The sequence below is a fragment of the Lagenorhynchus albirostris genome, chromosome 11 (assembly GCF_949774975.1).
Source record: "Lagenorhynchus albirostris chromosome 11, mLagAlb1.1, whole genome shotgun sequence".
In the NCBI taxonomy this organism is placed as follows: domain Eukaryota; kingdom Metazoa; phylum Chordata; class Mammalia; order Artiodactyla; family Delphinidae; genus Lagenorhynchus; species Lagenorhynchus albirostris.
In genome coordinates this window covers 7,683,975-7,706,562 of record NC_083105.1, presented here as the reverse complement: position 1 = coordinate 7,706,562, position 22,588 = coordinate 7,683,975, and the positions used below count along the sequence as shown (strand labels likewise).

Genomic DNA, 22,588 nt, shown 5'->3' with positions numbered 1-22,588 from the left:
GGCGGGGGGGGGTTGGCCCAAGATGCAGCCCCCACTTCCCCTGGACATCGAGTTGCCTTTCAAATGCCCAGAGAGTGTTTTACAGACAGACCACCACGTCCAAGGTCACAGCTAGTCCATATGTGTACTGCTCCCTAGTTTTTAGTACAGGGCGGCCGCAGGCACTGCTCTGCAACTGCTCCTCTCCCTGGAGCACTGCCCACTGGCACTACTCATACCTCCACGGCCCTGTGTCCATGTGAGCAGAAAGGCCAGGGCAGGAGGCAGGCTCCACAGAGATTCCTTCATCAGGATAAGACTTTGGCGTTGGGTGGGTGCTACAAAATGATGTCCTGGTCCCGGCAAAAATTCCTGGCAGAAATGAGTGAAGGGACAGAAGGACTCCGGCAAAGCCATTCTGTTGAGTAAATGATGGGGTGCTTGCCCTGGTGCCAGGATCTCACATCACAAGCAGACACCCACTGGGTGTTTGTTCCTGGTGTGGCCAAGGTCGGAAAGTGACAGCTGGCCCAAGGCTTCCTGCTGTACTGCTGGTGGGGGAGTAACAACAGCAGGTCACCAGCCCTCACCCCCTTGGGCCAGCAAAATCCACAGCATCCACTTTCCTGATGGAGCTGGTCAGCTGAGTCCAGGCCGCCCCACCTTCCACACGCTGGTGGGAAGAGGGTTTTTCCCTTAAAGGTCAGACTCTGATCAGCAACTGGCAGCTGCCCCAGGCCAGCCTCTTGCTGTTACTTTATGGAGCCACCAAGCTCAGCTGGCCCAGAGCATAGCCTGAGGCAGCCTGGATCTCTCAGACCCCAAGTCCTGCCATTAAGTCATCTCCAGAAGTGATCCGGGGTGAGGAACTGTCCCAGCTGTGGCAACTCGGTAACCTTAGAACACTGAGACAATGGTGGCTCTCCCAACTGACGTGGCCATCATTTATTAAATATCTTTGTTGTCACTGACAGGCAGAAGTCCATGTGGACGGTGGGACTTAGTGGGGTAGGTCTGGGAGGAGGAGGGGAGGGGACAGCCTGGAAGGGCACAGGCTGCTCCTCGGCATCCTGTCGTCTTCAGGACCCGCCGCACCACCTTCCCGAGGGCTGGGCAGGGTCCAGTGTCAAAGCCCCAGTGCTAGCTGCTAGTCCACCAGGAGAGAAGGCCCAGGCCCGGCTCACTGATGGATCCCTGCCAGGGGGAGAGAGAGAACAGGCATGTTTCATCTACCTTTAGAGCTGGAGCCAACCTGGACAGGAGGCAATGGGGGCCCTTCCTTTTAGGCGCCCAGCACAGGCCAAAGGGATGGTGGGGCACACCCCAGCCAGGAGGCTCTGGGGACATGCCGAAGCTGCAGCAGTACTCCCCGCTGGTCCAGACTCCCCTCTCCTGCTCCAGCCTCTCCTGAGGCATGTAAGGAAAGTGCTGGTTTACCGCGGGTACAGCCTCTCACCCCTCGCCCCCAGGCCTGGCCCACACAGGCACCAGCAGACCAGTCCTGGGCCTGGCTTCTGAGCCACTCGTGGTCTAGTTCTGCCAGAAAGGCCTAGTAACCTTGAGCCCCAGCCTCCAAACACACGCAGAGGGGAAGCCTTGGGCCACCCACAATCCTGACAAAGACAGGTACCCTAAAAGTGAAGTACAGGGCCCACGTTATACCAGAAAACCCTACCAGCAAGCCCCTGAAATCCCACTTTTGTCATGTGTCGCTCACTGTCTGGCTTCATGAGGATAAAAGACAAAAGGGACCCAAGTCAGATCTGGCCGGTTGCAGCTTCCCTGCCACCTCAGGCCGTGTGGGTTTGTAGTGGGAGCAGCCCACCCCTCCCTTGGTTTCTTCCTCTCTCAGCCCCTTGACCCACAGCCTTGTTGTCCAGTTGGTGTCATCCCTCTTGTGGGCAGGGGCCTGACTCCCCTGCCCTCCCCAGCAGCCATGGCAGCTTTACGACCTCGCTGCAAGAATTACTGCTGCCCTGGGCTTCCCTGGAGGCGCAGTGGTTAAGAATCCACCTGCCAATGCAGGGAACACGGGTTCAAGCCCTAATCTGGGAAGATCCCACATGCCACAGAGCAACTAAGCCCGTGAGCCACAACTACTGAGCCTGTGCTCTAGAACCCATGAGCCACAACTACTGAAGCCCGCGTGCCTAGAGCCCGTGCTCCGCAACAGGAGAAGCCACCGCACCACAACCAAGAGTAGCCCCCGCTCACTGCAACTAGAGAAAGCCCGCGCACAGCAACAAAGACCCGACGCAGCCAAAAAATAAATTTATAAAGAAAAAACAAAGAATTACCGCTGCCCTGGCCTGCAGAAATGGGGCTCCCCAGGGAGAAGGGACTGCCCAAGACCCCACAACAGGGACCTGCACCCTGACCTGCTGGGGCCTCCCGCCCCGCGGTTCCCCGCAGTCTTATGAGGACAGCTCACCACAAGCGTGTACGGAGCTTCCTTCTTTGGCAGCTCCTCACTGGAAGAGGTGGCATCGGCTGAGCTGGGCCCAGTGGGGGACGTGTCCACAAAGCTCTCGTCCACCACCCGGAAGCGGATCTCCTCTCCGGTGTCCATGTATAGGTCGTGCGCTCCTTCCTCCGTCTCGTACTCCCACACCCACACTTGCTCTGCCTCATCGCTGGGTGGGGCGCAGGGTCAAGGCAACAACCAGACCACGGGGGAGCCAGAGTGTTGGGGAGTCCTCCCACGGCACGCCCCAGGAAAATCCAATCCCAGGCTGAGATGCTTTGGGAAGTCACAGGAAAAGCAGGCCCAGCGCTGTGTGCGAGAGGCAAGGTCGGGCCGGGCCCAGTGAGTGGCTGGATCTCCTGGGCACCAGGATCCAGACTGGGAACACGGACCCCGGGCAGGCACCACGGGACACCAGCGCAGGAAGGAGCTCCAGAGCACAGCGCGAGCTCTGCCTCAACATGGAATGACCACAGCCCCTCGGTGCCTGAGGTCTTACTCTGCCCGTGTGTCCTCTCAGAGGCCAACTGCCAAGTTCAAACCTCAGCTCCACCACCCACCGGGGCCAGGCCCAAGCTCTCGGTGCCTCAGGGTCCCCATCTGTAAAACACAGATTACAGTAAGGCCTGCCCTCCAGGGCTGCGGGGGGGGGAGGTAATAAAACAGCACACGTGGAAAGTGCTTTCCACAGGACCCCTCGGTCGGCCAGAGCGCTCACTGACGCTGGCCAGCGTTCTCCACATTGTGCAATTCCACATCCCTCTCCGTGCCCTCAGGACACTTGACAGCAGGCAGCCCAAGGACTTGCCCAGTTTCCAAAGAGGACACGGCAGGATGGGAGGTCACCAGGCTGAGGGACAGGCCAGCCTGGGCCAGGTTTTCTGACAAGTTCCAGAGCCACACACAGCCCCTGCCCTGCACACATGCGCGCGCGCACACACGCACGCAGGCACGCACCCCGGCTCCCTACTGCCGGCTCTGCTGGATGGCCCCCCTCCAATCAGCAGAGCTCACACCGAAGAGACATGCTGCCCTCTAATGGCAGCCCCGCAGATGGGTCCTGCCCCTCCTCTGCGCCAGGTCCCATGCTGGGCATTGCGGGTACAGTCGGGACAAGATGGGGTCCCTCCTGGTGAGCGGTCTCGGTGAGCACCCACAGAAACAGCAACCCCAGTGCAGCAGGCAAGGGCCGGGACAGGGACAATGGGGGAGCCAGCAACAGGAATCTTCAACCAGCCTAGGACCCGCAGAGCCAAGCCCTCAAATGTTAGCTGAGGGGGGGAGGTGGGCCAGTCAGGCGGGCCTCTAGAGGGAGGTGACCTTTGAGATGGCTCCTGAAGGGACAACCTAAGCGCACTGAGCTGGAACCAGGCCTGACAGTCCAGATGGAGGCGCAGGTGTGCAGACACCACGGTCAGTGTGAGAAGCACAGGCAGGTCAGTGCTTCCAGAGCAAAATGCAAGCTGGAGGGGTGGGCAGAGGCCAGCAGCATCAGGTCACAGGACCCAAGGCCACCTCGAAGAGTGAGGACCTTCCTTTGGAGAGGCCCGAGTTCCTCCATGACCCACTCTAACCCTGGGAGGATACAACTTGGCCGGCTGCTGCAGTGACTCTGGAGGGATGAGAATGTCATCGAAGAACCCTAGAGAGACTGGAAGACATGCAGGTGACAGCATGAGATGGGGCTCAGAATGGACAAGCAAGCCCTTACCCTGTGCTGCCCATGGAACCCTGGGCCCCGTCCCCACCCCAGAGCCCCACGCCTCTGCCACAGCCTGAGCAGCCACCCAAACCCGAGGTGGACACTGCACGACAGGGACCAGCGGATGCCAAGGGCCCCGAGTCACCTCTGCCAGCTCCAGTGCCTGCCCTGAGGTCCTGACTCACAGCCTTGCAGTGAAGGCCCCCAGCTGGCCTAGGTCCGCACAGTTATAGCACAGGGGGCTGAGTATCCCCCTTGCGCACAAGCTGCTCAGACAGCTCGGGAAGGTTCTCTTTCCCTATGTGACCCCTCCCCTGACCATGCGGCCCAGCACAGAAGCTAAAGGGAGGCAGGCCAGCCCCGCCATCTGCCCCCAGCGTGCTCCCGGGTCTCATGTGAGGACTCAGGGCCAACATTACCGTGCACTCCCTCCGGGCTGCAGCCTTTGATATTTCCAATCAGAATCTCGTCCAGGAACGGATGGAACACCACATAGCGAAAGTGAACTGGAAATGAAAGCGTGTCGGTGATGAGCAGGCCATGAGGAAAGGCTGCTCCAGCTGGGGTGGCCTGTGCTTTCCAGTGTCCACTCTCACTCACTGGCATGCTGACCCCGTGGCGGCACCAAGAAGCCACACAGCAGTCCACACCAGGCGCCCGTGGGCCTAGACCTGTTAGCTAAGCCGGAGGGACCCTCGGCCCCGTCCCCGGCAAGGCCACAGCTTGGCCCCCGTGTGAGAGGCCGGCAGCACTGGCCCTGGAACTGAGGTTCAGTTCCCAAATCCATCAGTCACAGCTGAGCTCAGATTCTGGGCTAGCAATGACTCCAAAGTCAATTCCAGCCTTCCTCCAAGCTCTCTCCTTTATTTATTTTTAAAATTACCGGGCTGCTGTTCTTTTCTTTCTTTTTTAAAAAAATTTATTTATTTTTATTTTTGGCTGCGTTGGGTTCTCGTTGCTGCTCGCGGGCTTTCTCCAGTTGCGGTGAGCAGGGGCTACTCTTCATTGTGGTGCGCAGGCTTCTCATTGTGGTGGCTTCTCTTGTTGTAGAGCACGGGCTCTAGGTGTGCAGGCTTCAGTAGTTGTGGCTCACGGGCTCTAGAGCACAGGCTCAGTAGTTGTGGCGCACGGGCTTGGTTGCTCCGCGGCATGTGGGATCTTCCCGGACCAGGGCTCGAACCATGTCCCCTGCGTTGGCAGGTGGATTCATAACCACTCTGCCACCAGGGAAGCCCAGGCTCTCTCCTTTAAATTCTAACAAGGGCAGAAGCAACTGGCAAAGAGAACCAGGTTTGGAAACAAGTTCCCCCATCTCCTGCTGATTGGCAAAGTTTGCCCCAGGCATAGCTCTGACCTGGAACAGGATGCTAAAAATGCTCTGGAATTTGGGGTGGGGGAAGAGCCAATAAACCAGCAAAAATGCCTCTGTGGGTTCTCAAGTCCTGTCCTATGTGGTCCCTACTCACCTGACCCCAAGAAAAATATCAGGTAAGGTCTGTGCCCACATCACAGACTCTGACTCCACAGCCTGGCAGAAGCCGTCACTCCATCACTGCTGCCCCTTGCTGAGCGCCTGCCCCCTGCCCTGCACACACGCGTGCACGCACACACACGGGGTGTCCACCGAGCCCCAAAGGTGGTGTCTAGGGCCTGAATTCCGCCAGGGCTAGTAAATAACCATAAGGCTGCCCCCTGGCAGTCGCCCAGTGCCCATCACGATCCACCTGTGTCAGATGTCATGCTTCCCCAGTGTGACCATGCTCAAGTGGCTCAGAGAGGCTGAGTTACCCACTCACAGTCACACAGCTGTTCTGCCAAGGGGAAACTCCAAGTCTTTCTGAACCATGAGACAGGAACACTGGGTTGAATCTGCCTTCCTCAGAAAGGGTTTAATCCCCAAACACAGGCTTCTGCTACCAATGCCCTCAGCTGCCTGGTCTGGCAGCCTCACCCCAAGGACAGCAGGGTCCACCTGGCCCCCAGCTCCCCACCAGGCTGCTTCCCCATGGCTCCACCAGGCAGGAAAGTGTGGGAAAAGGAGAGGAGGCAGCTGGTGCCCCTCCCTCCCTGGGAGGAGAAATATACAAGCCGTCTGAGCCTTCTTAAGATGGGAGAGCCACATGCTGACCTCGGAGAGGGTAGATGAGGGCAGATGTCACTTACGCACAGTATGGAAAAATCCTGTCCCCTGTATGACCCAATGTCAGTTCATTTTAACAAATCCCCACGGAGCCTCTGCCAGGTCTGTGCCAGGCCCGATTTGGGCACTGGGCTTGCAGGGGCAGGATGACACAGGATCCTGTGCCCAGGGAGCTCAAGGCTGGAACAATTACCTCCAGAAGCAAATGGTGAGCCACCCAGGTGTCTGACAACAGATCAATGTATAAACAAAATGTGACATATCCATACAATGGGAGATTATTCAGCCTCAAAAAAGAATAAAGTACCGACACATGCAACAACATGGAAGAACCTCGAGGACATTATGCTACATGAAATAAGCCAATCACAAAAGGCCACGTATTTTACGATTCTATTCATATGAAACGTCCAAAATAGGCAAATCCAGAGACAGAAAGTCGATTAATGGTTGTCAGGGGCTGGCAGAGCGGGGAGTAGCTGCTAATGAGTATGGTGTTTCTTCTGGGGGTGATGAAAATGTTCTGGAATTAGCCAGTGGTGATAGTCACACAGCCTGGTGAATATACTAAAAGCCACTGTACTGTATGCTTTAAAAGGGTGAATTTCATGGTATGTGAATTATATCTCAATTAAAAAACAAAAAGGAAGGAACTTCCCTGGCGGTCCAGTGGTTAAGACTCCACGCTTCCACTGCAGGGAGCACACGTTCGATCTCTGGCCGGGGAACTAAGATCCCACATGCCACACGGCCAAAAAAAAAAAAAATAAAATAAAATAGGAGGCCACAGACCAGCTGGAGGGCCAGCTGGGATGGTGCTATGTTGCGGGCCACCTCCCAAGACCCCCATCTGAAGTTCTAGGGATGTTTAGCCTGCAGGTGGGAAGACTGGAAAGTCAAAAAGGATGGGTCTGAAGGACCAGTAAGAAGAGGAAGACCCATTCTTAGTTGTAGGCTCGAGCAAACTTTGTCCCAGGATACGTAGGGCTGCCTCAGGATATGATGAGTTTCAACAAAGGACAAATACCATGATTCCACTCACATGAGGTACCTGGAGTAGTCGAATTCATAGAGACAGAAAGTAGAATGGTGGTGGACAGGGGCTGGGGGGCAGGGGCTGGGGAACTGTTGTTTAGTGGAGACAGAGATTCAGTTTCAGAAGACAATAAAGGAACTTTCCTGGTGGTGCACTGGTTAGGAATCGCCTGCCAATGCGGGGGACACGGGTTCAATCCCTGGTCCAGGAGGATCCCACATGCCGCGGAGCAACTAAGCCCGTGAGCCACAACTGCTGAACCTGCGCTCTAGAGCCCGTGAGCCACAACTACTGAGCCTGTGTGCTGCAGCTACTGAGCCTGTGCTCTAGAGCCCACGTGCCACAACTACTGAAGCCCATGCGCCTAGAGCCCATGATCCACAACAAGAGAAGCCACTGCAATGAAAAGCCCACGCACTGCAACGAAGAGCAGCCCCTGCTCGCTGCAACTAGAGAAAGCCTGCACGTAGCAACAAAGACCCAATGCAGCCAAAAATAAATAAATAAAAAATAAATAAATAAAATAAAATTAAAAAAATAATAAGTTTAAAAAAAAAGAAGACAATAAAGTTCTGGAGATGGATGGTGGTGATGGCCACACAACAATGTAAATGCACTGAGTACCACCGAACTATACACTAAAAATGGCAAGTTTTATGTTATATGTGTTTTATCACAACTTAAAAAACAAGGGAAAAGAGCAAAGCAAACGGTGGGCACAAAGACAGGCTGCTCCAGAGCCCAGAGCGGGGCCCCAGTTCAGCCAGAGGCAGGGGAAGGAGGCGGGTCCAGCCGGCCGGGCAGGCATGGAGAACACAGGGCTGGTGCCAAGGAGAGGTACCCTAAGTGACAAGGGATAAGGCTGGCCAGTCGGGGCCAGTGTCACCAGTCACAAAGGCTAACATGTCGTGAGCACCTACTATGCGCCAGGCACCGGACCAAAGGCCTCCCGTGGTTTTTCTCATTTATTCCTCGCAAGGGCTGTGTGAGGCGGGTACCATTATCATTACACCGTTTTTCCAGGAGTGAGTCCCAGAGAGACAGGTAAAGTAATCTGGCCTGAGTAGGAGGAGAAACAGAAAGAAGCAGAAGGCAACTGGCAAATGAATAATCCTCTAAGCGAAGGCAGAGGCCCGGTGCGGAGCCCCGCTCAGCACACCCTTGGCCACAGCCCTGGCGAGGCAGTGGCGGGAGGGGAGCCTTGTGCTCAGCCTCGAAGCCTGGCCACCGATCCCCACCACAGACCAAAGACTCACCCTGCGCAATGCTCGACGGGCCCTGAGGAGCCTTGTAGCCACGAGTGTTAAGCCCATTTTACAGATGAGGAGAGTGTGGCTGAGGAAGGTAGTCACATGCCTGAGGTCCCCACGAAGGGGGGCCTGAGCCACAATTCAACTCCAGGTCTGTGTGACAGGCCTAACCCTGGGCTCTACTCCTGTACCTCGTTCCCAAGAACACAGGGGACCCAGGGTGAAGCAGCGTGGATAAGAAAACCAGCAGTGAAGTCCTACACGAAGCAGCAGACACAACCAAATGAACGGACAGAATTTCCTCATATTTAACTTTTTTTCTGAGTTTTTTTTCTTTTTTTTAAATTAATTAATTAATTTTGGCTGCGTTGGGTCTTTGTTGCTGCACGCAGGCTTTCTCTAGTTGTAGTGAGCGGGGACTACTCTTTTTTTTTTTTTTTTTCGGTACTCGGGCCTGTCACTGCTGTGGCCTCTCCCGCTGCAGAGCACAGGCTCTGGACACGCAGGCTTAGCAGCCATGGCTCACGGGCCCAGCCGCTCTGTGGCATGTGGGATCTTCCCAGACCGGGGCACGAACCCGTGTCCCCTGCATTGGCAGGTGGACTCTCAACCACTGCTCCACCAGGGAAGCCTGGGGCTACTCTTCGTTGTGGTGCGTGGGCCTCTCATTGCGGAGCACGGGCTCTAGGCGCGCGGGCCTCAGTAGTTGTGGCACGTGGGCTCAGCAGTAGTTGTGGGTCACAGGCTCTAGAGCACAGGCTCAGTAGTTGGGGCTCACGGGCTTAGTTGCTCCGCGGCATGTGGGATCCTCCCGGACCAGGGATCGAACCCGTGTCACCCGCATTGGCAGGCGGATTCCTAACCAGTGCACCACCAGGGAAGTCCCTTTGAGTTTTTCTTGAAGTTCTGGCCCCCTGACCACTTGTCTCCTGGACAGCAAGGCCCCTGTCCCACGACAGAGACTGGGCTCAGAGCCCTCGTGGCCTTGTGTCCACATCACCGACTGGTCTTTCTGCTAACGAAACCGTCCTGGTCCCCACACGCAGCTCTCCACAGAGTTCAACGGCATCCGTGAGAACTAATTAAGTCTCTGGATTCCTGGACACACACACCAGGCAGCCTCACGGCACATTCTGGAATGCTCGGACATCTCTGTGCTGAGGCTGACACCCCCCCACCCCCCAGTACGGGCCAGGGCAGGGCTCCTGAAATGCGGCCTTGTGTGAGAATCCCTGCAGGCCCCTCCCCAGAGATTCTGACTCAGAGGGTCTGGGGCAGGCGGACGAGCGCCCAGCGGAAGGCGAGAGGCATGCCTGCACCCCAACTAGCCCCGGACCACCTCAATGGCGCCCTTGCCCTCTGCTTCTGATCTGGTTTGTCCAGGCAGGGGAGAGAAGAACACACCGCTTCCTCCCTGAGCCCTCTCCTCAAGGTGACCCGCCCTCTACTCCTCCCTCCCATCCGGGGTGCACATCCCTTGCCAATGTGACCGCAGCCCCTCCCATCCAGAGGAAGCCCTTCTCCATCCTTAGACTCTGGCCTCCGCCATGTGACCTGCTCTGGCCAATGGGATATAAGCAGAGGCCTGAAAAGCATCTGTGCTTTGGTGCCCAGTCTACCTACTGAAAGAGGACACCACACCCCCCATCCAACCAGTCTGTCAACCACCAGACACGTGAGACCACCCTATACCATCCAGCCCTGGCCAAGCCAGCCCAGAAGACCACCACTGAGCTGACCCACAGAATCGGAGAAACAATTCAAATCAATGAGCTGTCAAGCACTCGCTCTGTGCCAAGGTCCTGTCCTGAGAGCTCTGTACATATTAACTTAGTGATTCTCACAACAATAACGTCTACTGTTAAAAAATAAAGTCTGTGGGGCTTCCCTGGTGGCGCAGTGATTAAGAATCCGCCTGCCAATGCAGGAGACACGGGTTCGTGCCCCGGTCCGGGAAGATCCCACATGCCGCGGAGCGGCTAGGCCCGTGAGCCACAACTACTGAGCCTGCGCGTCCGGAGCCTGCGCTCCGCAACGGGAGAGGCCCTGACAGTGAGAGGCCCGCGCACCGCGATGAAGAGTGGCCCCGGCTCTCCACAACTGGAGAAAGCCCTCGCACAGAAACGAAGACCCAACACAGCCAAAAATAAATGTAAAATAAATAATAATAAAAAAAAATAAAATAAAATAAAGTCTGTTAACTGCATTTTACTGAAGAGGAAACAGAGGCACTGAGAAGTTACATGTTCCGCTCAGGACACACAGCAAGTAAGTAGCAGAGTTGGGATTTAAACCTAGAGGCCACACTTTTAACCATTATGTCTTGGTGTCCCTCAAAGTCTCCCACCCCCAACCAGCCATCTCCCCAAGAGAGGCAGCTGTGCTCCCCTCCGCTCTCCCCACTTTTAAGCTAGCAATGCCTACTCCAATTGTCTTCCACTATCTGTCCACCCACCCTACCTGAGCAGCCTGAGAGCCAGGCAGAGCAGGGCTCATATAACACACAAGACCAAAGGGGACACAGACACAGAGCCACAATCTCAGAGCTGGAGAAGCCTTGAGAATCACCTTGTCTACCTCCCCTTCTTATAGATAGGAAACTGAGGCCCAGAAAGGGGAAGATTCTGCCCATGATGACCCAGTAAATTCCTGGCAGAGTCAGGACTAGGCCCCAGGTCTCCCAACACCCTGACCAGGACTCCCCCTACAGAAAACTGAGCCCCAAGAAGCCCAGTGCCCAGAAGGAGGGCACCCACCTTTGGTGTGTGATGCACCGTCCCCCGGGAACACATAGGCGTCCTCCAGCTTGGTGATGTCAAACAGGCAGATGCAGAGTCCCACGTTGTACACGACCTGTGGGCATCCGTGTACACAGCCCGTGACCTCGAGGCCCAGCTCCCTGCGCAGTCTCTCCTGAGATCCACCCCCCCACCTCCCACCCCCACCCCGCGCCGGGCAGGTATGATTATCCCCGTTTACAGCTGGAAATGCATTGGGGCGCTGCCTGAGGTAAGGAACTCGGGGAGGATGCTGAACTCTGGAAAGAACAAGGTCTTTGGTGACATGACGGATGCAGGTTACAACGCCAGCTCCACCACTCCCTGTGTGACCTCCAAGGTCACTTCCTGAGCCTCAGTTTACCCATCTGCAAAAATGGACATACCAGGCTGTGGGGTTGTTAAATCAAGAGAACAGCTGCGAAGTACCTAGCTCAGTAGCCAGCTCACCTGCTAGAAATAACAATCACCAATCAAGGATCATTATCATTACTAATAAGGATCAGCGGTGGGGAACCCCTGGTTAAACCTACACTTTCCAAGGCCCCAGTTCCATACTAGAGCTCACAGTTTAAAGTGTCAGACCACAGCTAATCGCTGTTCTGCTCACAAAGTCTCGGACACACAGACGGGGCCACAGGGACTGAGGCTGGCAGAGTGACTCATGGGAGGCCCTGAAACTGGGCAGAGAACAGGCAGAGGACATCCCATGACCCATCTCCACTCCAGGATGCTGCAAAGGACTAGCGGCTTGGTGTCTGGTTATCTGACACCAGCGTCATCACCTCCGTTAGAGACCTTGCAGGACTGTTCAAGGATTAGCAAGAAGCTCAGAGAACTCAGAGTCCTGGCCAGACCTCAGGGCAATGAGGCAGAGTCGGCTGGCTTTGGAAGCACAAGGAGATGTGTGCCCTTGGCTGGACCTTGGACCTCTTCTGTGTGGCCTCCTCTCAAATGACTCAATGATTCAAATACAGAAATACTTGTCTGGGAATTCCCTGGCAGTCCAGCTCTTTCACTGCTGAGGGCCCCGGTTCGATCCCTGGTCAGGGAACTAAAATCCTGCAACCCTCGCAGCGTGGCCAAAAAAAGAGAAATATTTGTCTGAACAGGTCAGAGAAGGACCTGCATTACAGAAGGACTATATACCCTTCTTGTAACTTTCACACCTTTTCTCTTTGTCCTTTAGAGGTCCCTTCTCCTTTCACCTCACAAAGTAATCAGACACCATCCACTAAGGACTCCATGAGTTCTCTCCACCAACAACAAATCCCTAGGTCTGTACACTCCACCTTCCGTGATTTCAGGCTCTATGGAAGGGACCTGCCTCCTGCCGACAGCCAGCCAATCTTCCTCCGGCTCTCTCCTCAGCCTACTACCTCCTGCTGAAGACCATTATTCGATGAAGTCCTGCAGGCCCTGTATGACCTGGCTCCCACCACTTTCCAGCCTCTCCTCGCTCTGTGTGCTCAGGCCACACCAGCCCCTCCATGCCATGATAGATGCGATATTCCCTCCTGCCACAGGGCCTTTGCACATCCTGTTTCTGCTTCCTGCACAGCTCTACTCTCTGTCCAGAACCTCCCCCCCCCACAAAAAAAACAAATCCCCTATGTTAGTTCTTCCTCACCACCAGATCTCAGCTCAAGCACCACCTCCTTAGCAAACCCTCTTGTCTCCCTCATTGTAGGTGAAGTTCCTTCATTCCACAGGCTTGTGAACACCTGTTCTCATAACAGTTACCTCAACTTCTCATCACACACTCAGCTGTGGGAGTCTCTCACCCATATCAGCTCTCCCCACCACACTACAGAGCAGAAGCTTGTCTTATTCATTTAATAAACAATTATGGAACATCTACTCTGTGCCAGACTCTGGCTAAATATGGGGGATACCATGGGGAAGAAGACAACAGTCACTTGCCCTCATGGAGAGGGAAAGAGAAAAACAGTAACCAAGTAAACAAATAAGAAAAGAGAGGTGAGTGCTAAGAAGGAAAGAGTGATATGGCACAGAATAACTGCAGAGGCAGGGCTGCTTCAGAAAAGGCCATGGGAAGGCCTCTGAGGACCCAGCACTAAGGCATGCTAGCCTGACACATAAAAGGTGCACAAACTTTTTTTTGCAGGAATGAATGGATAAACCTCCTTATAGCTAAACTACCATCCATCTTCACAGAAACAATGCATGGTTGGACAGCAATTATTATTTCCATTTTACAAATGGAAACTGAGGCCCAGAGTGGGTAAAGGATTCGCCCTAGATTGCAAAGTAATTTGGAAGTGGGGACGCTAGCAATTCCCAGTTACAAGGCCTTTTTCAAACCCAGTTTTTCTTTTGATTCCTGCCAGCATCCTAGTGGGTTAAGGATTACCCCCATCCCATGCACAGGCTTAGAAACCGAATTCTGAGACTTTAAGCTATTTGCCCAACTCCAGGGCTTGGCATGGCCAGGCCGGCAGCGGGTGGGTAGGCAGTGCTGGGCCCTCCCGTGCCAAGGCCTGCCCGCGACCCCGTGGACCCAGTACCTTGTTGGCCAACTTCTTGTTCAACTCCTCGGCAATGGAGTCGTTGAGCTTCCTCTCAAACTGCCACGGGGGGATCCGCACGGTGTCTACCATCTCCACCAGGACGAACATCCCGGCCTGCGCGGGGGGCTCTGGAAACGGGTGGGTCAGTCACGCACCGGGGCCTGGGGCAGTGGGGATCCCCGAGCCCGCTCCGTCCCGTTCCAATAGCTGTGACCAGCCCCCAGGCCAGAAATGGAGCTGCACCGTAGGGGTGTCCCGTGCGGGGCGTGCTCCGCTACTACAAAGAGAGGAAAATGAGGCTCAGCCGCAGGGTCTCGGGCTCGAGCGGGAGGGGTGCGCGGCCAGCCACACACAGCCCTCGCCAAGCGCCACCGCCACGCACCGCGAACCCACACGCAGCCGTCGGCAGCAAGACTTTAGGCGAGACTCCGAATCCGGTAGCTTCCGGAGGACCGACCAATAAGAATCCTCGGCCCGCCCCTCGACGCGGGGCGGAGCTGTCTACCGGCTCGTGCGCGGGGCGGGGCGGGGGGAGGGGCCTGGGTGGGGTGGGGTGGGGCCTTGCCTGCCGTAGGCGCAGCTGTCAACCCTCCGACAACGCTCTCAGGTTGCTAGGCGACCTCGGTGCAATCCAGTCATCTCTCGCCCAGCCGGTAACTACTCTCCTTGCTGGCCTCGGGCCGTCCTCTAAGCTGCAGCCAGAGTGATCCTTTCAGAACGCAAACACAGTATGCTTAGACCCTACAGTACTCTGGAAACGGAGAGAATTGACTGGCGGGACCTTTCTCGGATGATAGAAATGTTCTTTTAGCGGCCGGTTACAGAAATGTATATAATTGTATATATTTGTATATAATTGTCAAAACCCATCCAGCTCAACACTTAAGATCTTTGCATTTAATTGTAGGCAGATTACATCTCAACTGAAAAGTGATAATATACTGGGACAAACAAAACAAAAACCTCAGTGACGGGACTTTCCCGGTGGCGCAGTGGTTAAGAATCCACCTGCCAATGCAGGGCACACGGGTTCGAGCCCTGGTCCACATGCTGTGGAGCAACTAAGCCCATGTGCCACAGCTACTGAGCCCGCGTGTCACAACTACTGAAGCCCGCGCGCCTAGAGCCCGTGCTCCGCAACAAGAGAAGCCACCGCAATGAGAAGTCCACGCACTGCAAGGGAGAGTAGCCCCTGCTCTCCGCAACTAGAGAAAGCCCACACGCAGCAGCGAAGACCCAATGCAGCCATAAATAAATAAATAAATTTTTAAAAAGTATTTAGGAGATCATTATTTCTTCCTCTCAAATATCTCTCAAATTTTCCTTCTTCGTTCCATTCCCACAGCTATCACCACTATAATCACTGCCCTGAGAGCCTTTTCATTGCTGCCCTGGAGCTTAGCCACCACACATCCCAGCTTCTGCCCTCAAGTCCTTCCTGCAACTGACCTCCAACACGGTCACAAAAGCCTTCCCTTCATGAATATCTTTTGTCCACGCAGAAATTCTGGACTAAACCCAGCCTTCCTCTCCAGCCTCACCTCCCTTCTGTCCTCCTGGCACTGGGAGTTTCCAGCCCGAAGGATGGAGCAAGCCCTTTTATATAGCCCAACCTTGAACACTTCTTTACCTGAAAAACTCCTACTCATCCATTGGAACCCAAATGTAATACCTTTCTCATTCATTCATCCAACACACTATTCTACAGCTGTTAGAGATCCAGTGGGGAAGAAGAACTGGTTCCCAGGCCCAGCTTCAGCTCAGAGGGGGTGCAGGGAGGAGAGGGAGGGTGGGGCCAGAGGATTTGATGCTCTCTCAGGGATCCAAAAATTTATAGGGAAGATGAAAACTGGTGAGACTGGAGACCTAGGCAGGGTCCAGATCACAAGGGCCTTATTATTATACTATCCATTAACTTTTAATCCTCACGACAGCTGTATAAGGTAGGAGCTATTACCATTGTTATCTAATTTATTTCATTATCATTTATCTCTTCTCATTTTGCCTCACCGAAAGCAAAGAGGGGTTAAGTGGGTCGTTCTAGGTCACACAGCTAATAAGTGGCAGAGCTGGGATTCAGGCTCCAGAGCCCATGATCATCCTAACCACTGGGCTATGCTGCCAACACATTAGCCCAAGGGCAGCACCTTCTAGGTCAGAACGGGGAAATGACATAGTGACACATCAGCTGGAGGGACAGTGGATGGGAAGGGGCTGGTGTGGAGACAAGAACACCAGGGAGGAAATTACTGGGTGGCCCCTGAAAGAGAAGACCCAAGCAAGCTGGTAGCCATGGAGAGCAAAGTTGGGCCGAGTCCAGAGGTCTTCAGGGGGTGCTCTCAGAGATAGGGTGGAGGATCTGTGGACGGAAGTGGGAGGAGCCAACGCCTAAGGCCTTTCACTGAGATGGGAAACTGGAGGAGGGCCAGGCTCAGGGGATGAGGCCAGAATTGCAGAGTTCCCAGGCTTTTTTATAGTATTCAGCTCATAGGATTGCAACAGTGATTTGTTGGCACTATTGCTTTCCTCATTAGTTAAAACAAGGACCAGGCTTCTTTATTAATTCTCTGCGTCCTTCCACAGAAGCTTTGAGGTAGCTTACAAAAACACACAAAGACTTAGTCTGCAAGCTCCTCAACAGCAGAGGACTTCTCTGTCCTGTCCCTCTGCATCCTCAGGGCCTAGCCCTGTGCCTGGCACAAGGTCAGCGCTTGTAAATATGTGCAATTTGAATGAACAAAGGGATAGCACAATAATTGCTAAGAGTGTAGGAGTGAAGGAGACATAGGGTTGGAAACTAATCCAGGAAGATGAGGAGAGAGCAGTGGTGGTTAAGGGCATGGAGTTCCCACGCCGCAGCGCACTAGCTAGCAACCGTGGTGGAGCCGGTGAACCTCTCAGCACCTCCTTGCCTCTCTGTAAAATGGAGATAATGATAGAACCCATCTCAAATGATTGTCCATCAGTGGAAGACTGGATGAAAAAATATACACGGTGTACCATAGAGGGAAATAATGCAAAGCCATAAGAAAGGATGCAAATGCTCTCTGTCTTGAGATAGAATGATATTCAGAATATATTGTTAAAAAATGCAAGGCACAGAGCGGTCTATATGGGATGTTACTATTCATATAAAAAGAAAAATAATACTGTGTGTGTGTGCGCGCGCGTGCATGAGTGTGTGCTCTGGGACTAATTACGCTGGCTGTCTCCAGGGCAAGGAACTGAGTGCCTGAGGGGTGTGGGAGAGTGACAGAGGTAGGAAGGAGAATTTTTTTTTCAAATGCCCTTCAGAATCTTTGATGTTTGGGATCATAGGAACATATTACCTATTCAAATTAAAAACTGAATAAAAATCAAATTTTAAAAAGCAATTAAGATTTTTTTCACTTCTTAAAAAAAAACCCTCTCGGCCCCCTTTCCCTCCAGCTACTGCCCCATTTTATGCTCCCTTTAACCAGCAAAACCCCTTGAAGGAGTCATCTGCATTTGCTGTTTCCAAATCCTCTCTTCTTGTCCTCTCTTCAACCTGCTCCCGTCAGGTTTTTGGCCCTACCTCTCAACCCAAGCTGCTTTTTCAAGGTCAACAATGGCCTCCACTTCGGCAAATCCAGTGGTAATTCTCAGTCCTCAAGGGCAGCGTTTATCCCAGCTGATCACTCCCTCCTCCTTCACACACTTGGATCCTCTTCCCACCTCCCAGGTTCCTCTACCCACCTCTAAACTGGTGGGCTCCCCTGCACAGTCTACAAACCTACCTGCTCAGGTGCCCATTTGGCAACTCAAGCTTAACCTGGGCCAAAATGGCGCTCCTGGTCGTCTCTACCCCACAAACCTGCTGCTATCCTATCCGACTTTCCATCTTCAAAAAGGACTTTGTCCTTGGGCTTCCCTGGTGGCACAGTGGTTAATAATACGCCTGCCAATACAGGGGACACAGGTTCGAGCCCTGTTCGGGGAAGATCCCACATGTCGCGGAGCAACTAAGCCTGTGCACTACAAACACTGAGCCTGTGCTCTAGAGCCCGTGTGCCACAACTACTGAGCCTGCATGCCACAACTACTGAGCCCGCGCACCTAGAGCCCGTGCTCCGCAACAAGAGAAGCCACTGCAACGAGAAGCCTGCACACTGCAACGAAGAGTAGCCCCTGCTCGCCGCAACTAGAGAAAGCTCGCACACAGCAACAAAGACCCAACTCAGCCAAAAGTAAATAAATAAATTTATTTAAAAAAATAATAAATATGTTAAAAAAAATGCCCTCCATGGAGGCAGAGGCATAGCTGAGGACCACCGGGAATGGTGATTCTAGAAGGGACCTAAACAAAGCATCCCAGGACATTGCTCTCTGTTCTGGTTTGAGCCAAAAGCAAAGTACAGAAAGTCAATAGATATTTGTTAGGGCTGCTGTGCATGAGGGCTAGTGCCACAGTGAGGGGGACCAACAGTAAATGGGGAAACAGATACAGATCACCTCAGGCACTGCTGCTGAGAAAGGTCACATGCATAACGTGATAGCAAGTGAGTGAGAACTGCTCCTCTGGCCAAGGCGGTCAGGGACAGCCTGGCTCAGAAGGTGAGAGCGGAGGTGAGCACTAAGGGTTGAGAAGGCTGGAGGCCCAAGGTCCAGGAGCGCACATCTGTGGACAGATGGCTGATAGGGGCCTGGCTCACGGCCCATCCCAGACCTAGGTCAGCTGGTCAGCCTGGCTGTTCCAGCCCCAGGTCCTCAGGGAAGGGTGCAAGGGAGGCCGGCTGTGGGCCAGGGACCCCCTCACCCCATCACAGAGAGCTTCTCCTAGTGACTTGAGAGGATCCAAGCAGCTACAGCAGAAGGAGACCCTCACCCACCAACCTAAGGGTAGGCTCCAGGTTAGGGGCAAGGCCAGGAGAGCCTTTCATACCCCCGTCCTCCCGCCTGCCCTGACCATTACCCTGGATGAGGCTGCGAGGCTGCCAGCGACACCGTCTCATCTCAGATGAGGAGCGGGCCTCTTGCCAGGTCCCCCAAACCTTACACAATGTGGCCTCTGCTCCAGCCACACTGCTGACCTGAAGTTCCTTGAACATGCGGAGCCCTTTCCTGCCTCTGGGAGTTCTCCCTTGCTGTTCTCTCTTTGGGAAACACTTTTCCCTGCTTTTTTTTTTTTTTTTTTTTTTTTTGCGGTACGCAGGCCTCTCACTGTTGTGGCCTCTCCCGTTGTGGAGCACAGGCTCCGGACGTGCAGGCTCAGCGACCACGGCTCACGGGCCCAGCCGCTCCGCGGCATGTGGGACCCTCCCGGACCGGGGCACAAACCCGTGTCCCCTGCATCGGCAGGCGGACTCTCAACCACTGCGCCGCCAGGGAAACCCTCTTCCCTGCTTTTTGACAAGGCTGGCTCCTTCTCACGCCTTGGGCTCAACTTACCGGGCCCCTTCTCAGCCCTCTGTCTCAGCAGGTAGACTTGGCCCTATTAGTCTCCTTCGTTTCACCCTGCTTGTTTGTTGTCTTCATAATTTGTGACTATACATTTATTTGCTTGTGCACTTTGTGCTAAGTCTCTTCCTAGATGAAACAGGAGCTTTGTAAACTCAAGGCATATACCTGTCTCGTTCATTGCAGTCTTCCAGCCTGGACCATCTGACACATAGTAAGTAGTCAGTAAATATTTGTCGAATGTATGAGTGAATGAACAAATGACGTGGTCAGAACTGCAGGAAAAGATCTTCTCTGGCAGAAGGACAGTAGTTGAATTAGAGAAGATGACTGGGGCATAGCCAGAGAGGAGGGAAGGACCACTCTGCTTTACTGGGTAAAATCGTTAGTAGAGGCTGGAGATGAGTCTCACAGTGGAGGAGAAGGGCATCCAGGGAACTGAAGACATTGCAAAGGCAGTGTGGCGTGGTGTAGCAGAAAGAACAAGAATGTAATGAAGTCAGAATTCCTGTGTTTTAATTCCAGCTCTATCACCAGCTGTGTGGTGCTGGATAAGTTTCTTATCCTCTCTGTGCCTAAGTTTCAGCATCTGTCAACCGGCACCAACACCTTAGGAGTGTATGTACCTTAAAGGGTTATGTGGATTCAAGGCCACATAAGCCCAGAACTGGCCCCCACTTGTGGGCTGACAGTCAACAACAAAACGGGGATTATAATTCGATTGGAATCAATAAGGCTAAGAGGCTGCTCTGCCTTGACTCACCTCTACAGTCTCTCCAAGGCGACGGAGGCTTTCGAGGAGATGAGCTTTTGAATGCTTGGTTTCCACAGAAATAGCCTCCAGGGCAGAGCCCCTGGTTTTCAGCAGATGATTTCTTTGTAGCTCAGCTGCTGGTGGGTAGGTGGGTGGTGCCACGGGCTGCTCTTTTCCTGAATGAACAGCTGTGCCCTCTCGTCTTTGTCGAGAATAATCATAACACTACTTCAAACCTCAGCCCAGCCTCCTTCATTCACGGCTCCCTGGCGGCCTGGCAGTCACAGCACATGTTTGCCAGCTGGCGGGGCGGGGAGGGCCGCAGACACTGGAGGCTGGATGTGAAGGAACAGGTCAGGCCCTTGGCCCTTGCCTTGGCCTTGTCCCCAGCGGACCAAGCAGCAGCCTACTCAGAACTGGCCTTTGAGGCCCTGCCTCCCACCCTCCAGGCTCATACCCTACCTCTCACTTCCCTCACCCCTTCCAGCCACATCAGCCTCCTTCCCAGTCCTCTGTCACGCCAAAGCTCACTCCCACCTGAGGGCCTTCTAACACACCATCCCCTCTTCCCACAATTCTCTCTAGATCGTGGCAAGGCCAGATACGTCTTGTCACTTGGGGCCCAGCTTAAACATCGTCACCTCAGAGAGGTCCTCCCTGGCCACTCCCCTCTGCTGGCTCGTAACGCCCAGCCACCAACAGCTCAAGGCCGAAACTCTACCAACTCAGGAGCCACGGGAGAAGAGCCTGCGGGGCATTCCAGCCCAAGGCCTGACTCTGGTTCTGATTGGCCCGGCCTGGGCCAGGGGTCCTGTGGACCAAGACAGGGGAGCGAGGAGTCCCCAGGTGAAAGCAGGGAGGCATTTCCCCCCAGAAGGGACAGTGGGTGGTGGGCAGGGAAAATCACAGGTGTCCACCCTGGCCCCAGCCCTTCTCCAGAAAAACAAGTGGGTGAGTGTGGAAATCATGGGTCTAGAGCCTGGGGCCCAGGCCCATCTGTGCAACCTGTTTCCTCACCCAGGTAAACCTCACAGAGTTGTTATAAGAAACAGGTGGGATGATGCCTGGGCGGGCACTTTGGAAACTATTATTATCTTTAGAAGAGATGGAGGCAGAGAGGAAGAAGAGGAATTAAAGGGGGCATGGGGTCCTCTGCGCAGGGTCCTCAGACTGGGTGGAATAGAATCAGAACTCCGGGCCTCAGGTAACAACAGCTGACGTGTATCACCATCTCTCTTGCAGAATCAGAAACCTGATTGTTCTGGGACGTTCTGGAAGGGCATGGATAAGCGGTCACATTGGTTCAAATACCCCTGTAACCAGGTAAGGAATGCAGGCAAGTCACTCCTCCTACCCAAGCCACTCTTTCCTCACCAGCAAAATCCAGATGATGATAATACAATGCTGGATTGTCCTGAGCTTTAAATGAGGGCAAAGCAGGTTGCCTGACAGGTGGGGTGCCCTCAATGCCTCTTACTAGCTATTTTTATTAGGTATTTATATCTTTCTTAATTGTCTCCTTTAAAACTCCCCACTCCTTTTTTTTTTAATAAGGCTTCTTTTGAAAATGCCATGCTGCGTCAGCAGTACTAAAGATACGTGAGGGACAGACTTCGTTCTTTCCAGGCCGAGTCTGAGGAGAAGGGACGGGAAGAGGGAAGAGGAACCAGTGTGTAGGGGCCTCCTGCAGCCAGGCCTCCGACAGCCGCCTCAGAAAGGGCCTCCTTCCTTACTTTACAGAGCGTGTGGAGGACCAGAGTCGTAAGAGACTTGCCCAAGGTCACCCAGCTTGGAAGCACTGGGGCTGAGACTCACATCCAGGGCCTCTGGAGAGCTTCCCAGGCTGGTGGTGCTTGTGTGTGTGTGTGTGTGTGTGTGTGTGTCTGAAGCAAACGTTCACTCCTCTTCAGTTCAATTCACTAGAAATAGCTCAAGGGCCTGCCGTGGGTCAGACAGAGGAAGAGATGGGTTCCTGCGACCTACCCACGTGGGTTCACTCACGAGGATCTCAGAGCCAAGTGAGGGACAGACCAGTGGAGGGCAGGAGACACAAGAGGGTACAGAGGGGAGAGGAAGGTCTGAGAGTCCCTGGGACCCTGCTATGGCCTCCATTCTCCCAGACTCACCCCCCACCCCGCGGCCCACCCCCACACACACACACACTCACCGCCCCACTTGCTCCTGCACTGCCAGGAATGCAGGCTGTCCCCAGCTCTTCCTCCTCTGCATTCCTCAGCCACGGCTCCCACCTGGCAGGGCAAATTATACCCTGGCATGCCAATAAAAGCCACTTTCCAGAAAAAGAAGCTTTAGGGCCCTGAGAGATGCAGCTAACTCTCTCTCACTGCCTGCGTCTGACTCAGGAGGTGGTGCCGGGGCCAGAGGAGGCGGGCCCTGTGTCCCTTTAAGCAGGGAGTACAAATTTCCATCCCAGCCCCGCCCTCCAGCTCTTCCTGACGTCAGGAGGAAGGCGTGTGTGAGTGAGTGAGGGGCCTGAGGTGCCGCATGCTCACACACACACACACACACACACACAC

At 54.3% G+C, this 22,588-nt stretch overlaps 1 protein-coding gene and 1 long non-coding RNA gene across 2 annotated transcripts; both read right to left on the bottom strand.

Moving 5' to 3' along the window:
• Positions 1 to 907: 907 nt before the first annotated feature.
• POLR3H (RNA polymerase III subunit H) lies at positions 908 to 14,310 on the bottom strand. The gene is made up of 6 exons (XM_060164644.1): positions 13,877 to 14,310; positions 11,328 to 11,424; positions 4,565 to 4,651; positions 4,031 to 4,094; positions 2,411 to 2,612; positions 908 to 1,173 (listed from the first exon to the last, which is right to left on the bottom strand). Exons 1-6 carry the CDS (start codon positions 13,985 to 13,987, stop codon positions 1,120 to 1,122), a joined length of 615 nt encoding a protein of 204 aa, XP_060020627.1. The 5' UTR covers positions 13,988 to 14,310; the 3' UTR covers positions 908 to 1,119.
• A 140-nt stretch (positions 14,311 to 14,450) lies between these two features.
• On the bottom strand, positions 14,451 to 22,474 carry LOC132529450 (uncharacterized). Its single transcript, XR_009543467.1, has 3 exons — positions 22,219 to 22,474; positions 20,061 to 20,386; positions 14,451 to 14,588 (listed from the first exon to the last, which is right to left on the bottom strand). It is a non-coding gene; the product is annotated as an uncharacterized LOC132529450 (long non-coding RNA).
• Positions 22,475 to 22,588: the final 114 nt, after the last annotated feature.